Here is a 6000-nt window from a genome sequence, read left to right as displayed (position 1 = left end):
TTCAGATTGATACTGTATCATCTGGTTTAGAAAATGATGAAATTGGTCCTAACGAGCCATTATGCAATGAGAACTTACCCGTGGAAACTCAAATTTATAGTGTAGCATCAAACGAAATTAACTTTGAGATTTTAACCCCGCAAATCGGTTGGGCTATGGAGATCTTTGAAGCTGGCGTCAAGTTTTCAAACATTAAAAAAGGGATTGTTGTTATTCAGTGTGCAATAATTGAAAATCGGGTACAATTTCGGTATGAGTGAATAAGGTCAAAAATCCTTTTAGAGCAAAATCAAGCACACCATTCGATAGAGCGTAAAATTTAGATCTAAAATGGCCGCCGTTTTTTTTTCAAATTTCCAAAAAAAAGAGTCTTACCCCCCATAAAACCCCCAAAGTATTGATGTTTAACGTTAGGGCTCATTTTCACTTAAGAGGCCGAATAGGTTAGGTTAGGTTAGGTTTGGTTTGGTTAGGTTAGGTTGAAAAAGGTTTCAAATTATTGGGTAAGAACTACCCTAGTAGCACAAAATCGTTGGGCCACCAGCTGGTGGGTTACTACTGGCCCAACACTGTTGGCAAAGCCTTGGCAAGCAATTGGCCATGTCCTACTTGGCAAACTACTGGCTCGGTGCTGGGGTTGCTAAAATTTGCCAACTGCTTGCCTAGACTTATCCACCTATCTACCATCCTAAGAAATAATTTTTGCCACATCTTTTCTTTTAGTTTACCATCACCGACCCCACTCCCAGCCTACCTATCACCACTACTCAATCCAAAGGCTCCCCTGTTTTAATCCACCTCTCAACTAACTAATTCGCCAACACTTTACCAGAACTTAAGATAACATTCAGCCTACACGTAATCACCACGTATACACTCACATGGCCTACTCTCTGCCACCAATCATTCCATCATTCAAAATACAGCTTTTCACCATTGATCCAATTGTTTGTCTTGCATGTAACCACTATTGTACCAACTGTTTGGCCAATTTGTTACCACCACTAACCCAATTGTTTGTCTTGCATGTAACCACTATTGTACCAACTGTTTGGCCAATTCGTTACCACCACTAACCCAATCCTTTAGCCTCCACTCTATTGGCGTATAACCACTCGCTCAGCCTACATATTTTCACCACTTATCCAATAGTTAGGCCATTATTTATCCAAACTTTCACCCTTATTTTTTACACCACTGACCCATCAATTTCTCTGCACTATACCAACAGTAAAACAACACTTGGCCTAAATGGTACCACCACTTCGCCTATATTTCCCAACCAATGGTCCTACATTATCCTACAGATTATACAACTTTTTTCTTTTAACCTACACTTATCATCTTCAATATATACATAAATTACCACAAATTACGTTGGCCTCCAATTATTTATAATGAATAATTAAATAATGTTAAATATCGTGAATTAACTGAAAACGTTTTAATCATTTCAAAAGAAAGTTTCGTCACATAAATTGTTTAAAAATTTATTCAGTATCTGAACCAGATGACTGTCCATAAGAGTCTTCTTCAGCAGTTTTTTGTTTCACTTCCTCAGCCTTCTTTCTTCGTTTGGCACGACCACCATTTCTGTCAAATGCTCCTTTCAGATACTTCTTAATTGCATCTTCAGCCTGGAATTCCTTCAATCCTTTGAAATTCATTTGTACCGCCGCTGAAATGTACATAATTCCCAATTTGAAATCAAGAATTATATAATATCCTAGCATTTAGCTAACCAACAAAAACGTTTTTAAGTTCTAATTGAACGAAAGGGTACTTCTTCTCTGAACCAACCCAGTTGAATTGGAGAGTTACTTCGTGTGTCAATACCTTATTAAACAACTTCTGACAGCAATTTTTTACTTTTTTACCTCCATAGGATGCAAACATTTTCACCTGTTAAAGATCAGTTTTAAAAGTGAAGTTATACATGGTTTTCGAGAAGATTGAAAACTCACAGTTTTTCTCTTAATTACTTTATCCATCAATAGTCTCTCGACTAACTTCACGTCTTGAAGTGAAGCAAGCGGTAGGTCAGGAAATTCTTCTATCTCAATTAAATCTTGAGAAATTGCAGTTGTACTTTCTTTAGAATTATTCAGTAATGTATCCATTTTGGTATTTAAGTCTGTTAGCATCAAAATCACCGTTCGCTTGAATTTTTCATCACTTTGACCTGTTAATTTGAAGCAATTAAATATTATCCACTTTATGATAAAATTTGAAGGGACAAAGAACAAATAAGAGTTATTTTTAGTCTATTAAGGCTGCTAAAATATTCATACGAATATTAGAATAATTCACCAAAACCTTCTCCCTAATTTGTAATTAATTTTCTAATTTTTGATTTCTGCCCGCTAAGCCTAATACCATTTTGCAACAAAATATTCCTATGTAAAATTTAATGAGACAAAGGAATTTTCCATGATAGCACAATAATTTATATTGCTCGTGGAAAGTTCGTGTCTTGTGAACTTATACATACCAAAAACTTTATGACAAAATGGCGTTAGGGCTAGCGAGTTGAAATCAAAACTTTGAAAATTATTCTGAATTAACGAGAAAGTTTTAGGGGTGAGTTATCCTGATGTTTTCTACGTCTGTCTACTTTAATCAGCCCATCCCATGGGATGTTGTTGATGCTACAAAACCAAAAAAAAAACAAAAAGATACCTTTTAAGTAATCCAAGTTATTGGAGTTTATACGTGCTTCTGGTGATCTACCTAGAGATGAAGCTAATTAAAAGACGATCAGTTAGTTTTTACTGAAACTAGAATAACTATAATTACTATAATAACTATCCAAAGGTCTTCTACCATCAAATTCCAGTGAAGCCGTAGTATGCATTGATGTTCTTGGTGTTCCAGTGTTAAGAGCTAAGTCTGCACTAGAACGGGTTAGAGAATTTCCTTGAGGCCTGCTTATGGGAGAGCTCCATTCTTGTAGAGGCACACAAGTGCCTGCATTTAAGCGATTATTTTCTTCGAATGCAGACAACAGCCGTTTATTTCTGGAATTCCTTTCCTGGTTCGAAAAAACTTCATCGCCATTATTTTTATTACCCCTGTTATTTTTAACGGGCGATAGATCTCTCAGACTCAAACGACTCTTTGACGCTTTAGATGGTGAAACAGTTAGAAGACGTTGGTGAATTGTTTTGGATTTTGAAGGCGAAAAGATTTTTCTTTTTTGTGACATGGTACTCTTTTCAAAATTTTGGTTTCTTTGAGATTTTGACAAATCCTGGCAATTGTCATTTTTTCGTTTGTGATTTTCTTTGGCTACAGAAGAAACACTTTCCTTCTGAACGTTTCCTACAGAACTTTTTCCAGCGTAGGTTTTACTAGTAGCGCGTTTTTTTCCAGAATTACCGCGTTCAACATGAGTTCTAGAAGAACAATCATATTGGCCATCTGAAGAATCTAAATCGTTGCTGGAGTGCACTGAGGAAATACTAGTTTGTTGATTGGTTATGCCTGGACTGTTTTCTATTACCAATGGTGCAACTAGCTGTTCTACAAGCATTGAAGGAGAGTCACCATTATCTTTCGATAAATTGTCTACATCACTGGGTTTAGATGAGATATCAGCAATGTTGGATTTAACAGGGAAATTAATAGGCGAACTCTCTTTGTGGTAAGAGTTAGAGGGTGTAACACCTTCCAAAGACTTAGCTTGGGGAGAAACTACAATTTTGGAGAGCAAATTCTCTCTGTCGCAAGATTGAGACGAAAAATCTATTGCATTGGATTCTGAAGGTGAATCAATGTCATTGCATACAAAGGGTGAATCATCCCTATATTTTGTCTTGAACGTATCTTTTTTATCAAGTCTCGGAGATGAATTGCAAATTCGTGATTCCGCGTTACCTTTTCGACTATGATTTAATAGAGAAGCGTCTGCGCTTCCTAGAAACGAACTGCCCACTAGTTTTTTAAGTCAAAAGAAAATATTAGAAAAGGAAAGGCTCAAAAATCAAAGATATGTGATGAAATTTTTACTTTCAGAAAGTGTTTGGCTACATCGGTTGCCAACATTTTCTCCGCTAACTGCAATTAAATAAAAAGTCACTCAAGACCACTATCTCTGAAGTATAGTATAATTGTTAATTACGCACATTTTGATGTTGGAATAGGGGGCGCCTCTGGTAGTGAAATCTTTTTTCGCCCCTTCGTTTTTTTCTTTATCTTGGAGTCAGTAGAATCATTGGAACAATTAGTATCAGAATCAGAATTTTCCAAACAATTAGCCAAGCTTTTATTTGAAACAGTAGTCCTCCGTCTCTTCCCTCGACCGAATTCCCCTTCGCTTGCTAAGTCTGAAGTTACTTCTGACTTTTTGAGGTGCTCCTGTGCACTTTTGTACAGGGCTTTTTAAAAATGTATTAAAATTTACAAATTTAGAGTCGAAAGCTCAATATATTACTACATACCAGTCTGCAATAGAATTTTTCCCTCATAAAGAATCCAATCTGAATCTGGTTTTGCTGAAGTAGATATTAATTTTGTTATCTCTTTGTGCAGTCTTTGTGGTGGCCAGTAGCAAGACTCTTCGTTTAAGCACCATGACTTTGGAACAGCCTCAACTGTTCCTTCAGCGAACGCAAATATCACGAACATCTAAATATAACCAAAAAAATCCCTAGCTAAGATTTCAAACTTCGTCCATCTCTTTGGACAATTTATACACCCTCTTACAGGAAACTGTGAAAGGAATTTATTAAAGAGTCTATTGCACTAATGATAATGTAGAAGGGGAATAATTGAGGCCATAGAATTGTTTTCATGTAAAGTAAGAAAACATTTTTGTTCAAATAAGTTTAAAGAATAAGATTTCACTTGCTTTGAAATTCTAGCTTTAAACATGCCTAGCTTAGACGAGGGTAAAGGATATGAAAAAATGTCATCATGGTACTTGCAGATACTCCCAGCTAACATTACATCGTTACATTTAGTTTTATAGATATGTTTAATCTTAATAATTTCACCTGTGTTCAATTTAACACAACTATCTGCCAAACGTGTCGTTAAAATATAGTTCTGGGTTTGCAGCTTTTTAAAAGACTGTGCATCATATGGAACATTTTGGCTCCTGTCTTTAAATGGTTGTTAAAGAACTAAACCGTCAGTGCGATGTTTTGTAGAATAAAGTTTTTGACCTTCATTTAAGCGTTTGCACAATTGTTGCAAGGGCTTACTTGGGGATCGTAACTTTTTCTTTAAGAACTGCAAATGATTCTCAAATGGAAAAGCGCTATATGCATCCAAAGGGCCAAATCTTTTAACATCTGCAGCTATATGCGTTAAACTGTGCACATTTAAACTAACAAATTTTTGGCCATAAAAATCAGAGCAAGAGAAAACGTACAATTCGAGAAGTTGAGCGGCATAATCAACGAGTGTTCTGCTTAAAGTTGGTGAAGCTAAGATATAAACTGCACATTGAAGCAATCTGAAATGATCCATTACATCATTGGCAACAATCCCCTTACACACGACTGGACCAGTATACAAAAGAAACTGTCGAAATTCAGTTGCTTTCCAACGATCTACATGTTTAAGTGATCTTGGTTTTCTTGCAAACTCACTGGGGATATGTGGTATACACGCGTTTAACCTTGATGATAGCTCTGTAACTTGCTGAGTACTAAGCCTGACAACGAATTTGCCTCTTTTAATCCATGCTCTTAAAAATCTCTTGGTTACTCCTAAACATAAAAGGTGCATGTAATCTAACGGAAATTGGACTACTAAATCGATGTCTAAAAGTTCAAGGGGTGAACGAGCGCCTCTTAAATGATGTTCCTCGTTACTCTGATTTCGGAATGAGATATTAGTTCGAAGAGAAACATTCTCTTCTGTTATATCTTGCAGGAAAATCATGTTATGATCTAGCATAAACCCCTGAATAGTGCACTTGTCACAAGAATAGTATCCCGTATGACCCTTTGTGTTTTTGATAAAAGACCTGGCTGGAGTATCCAAAATAAAGGG

The 6000-nt window shown here is 36.2% G+C and overlaps 1 protein-coding gene across 1 annotated transcript; it reads right to left on the bottom strand.

Annotated features, from left to right (window-relative positions):
• Positions 1-1425: 1425 nt before the first annotated feature.
• On the bottom strand, positions 1426-5109 carry LOC149649733 (uncharacterized). Its single transcript, XM_089849200.1, has 8 exons — positions 4440-5109; positions 4125-4376; positions 4009-4056; positions 2824-3933; positions 2680-2742; positions 1965-2182; positions 1743-1902; positions 1426-1678 (listed from the first exon to the last, which is right to left on the bottom strand). Exons 1-8 carry the CDS (start codon positions 4624-4626, stop codon positions 1491-1493), a joined length of 2226 nt encoding a protein of 741 aa, XP_089705326.1. The 5' UTR covers positions 4627-5109; the 3' UTR covers positions 1426-1490.
• Positions 5110-6000: the final 891 nt, after the last annotated feature.

The sequence above is a fragment of the Phalangium opilio genome, unplaced genomic scaffold, assembly GCF_054372755.1.
Source record: "Phalangium opilio isolate 3A_F unplaced genomic scaffold, DU_Popi_V2 ptg000087l_1, whole genome shotgun sequence".
NCBI classification, from domain to species: Eukaryota; Metazoa; Arthropoda; class Arachnida; order Opiliones; family Phalangiidae; genus Phalangium; species Phalangium opilio.
Note: the sequence above shows the minus strand (reverse complement) of the source record. Positions and strands in the feature narration are given on the sequence as shown.

What these genes read in the sequence shown, in the direction of transcription:
- LOC149649733 (XM_089849200.1), bottom strand. Translation starts at nt 4,626, where the DNA reads ATGTTCGTGATATTTGCGTTCGCTGAAGGAACAGTTGAGGCTGTTCCA. An exon ending in CCCTATTCCAACATCAAAAT is followed by an intron (nt 4,057 to 4,124) that starts GTGCGTAATTAA and finishes ATTTAATTGCAG; the next exon opens with TTAGCGGAGAAAATGTTGGC. An exon ending in TAACTTGGATTACTTAAAAG is followed by an intron (nt 2,183 to 2,679) that starts GTATCTTTTTGT and finishes TCAAATTAACAG; the next exon opens with GTCAAAGTGATGAAAAATTC.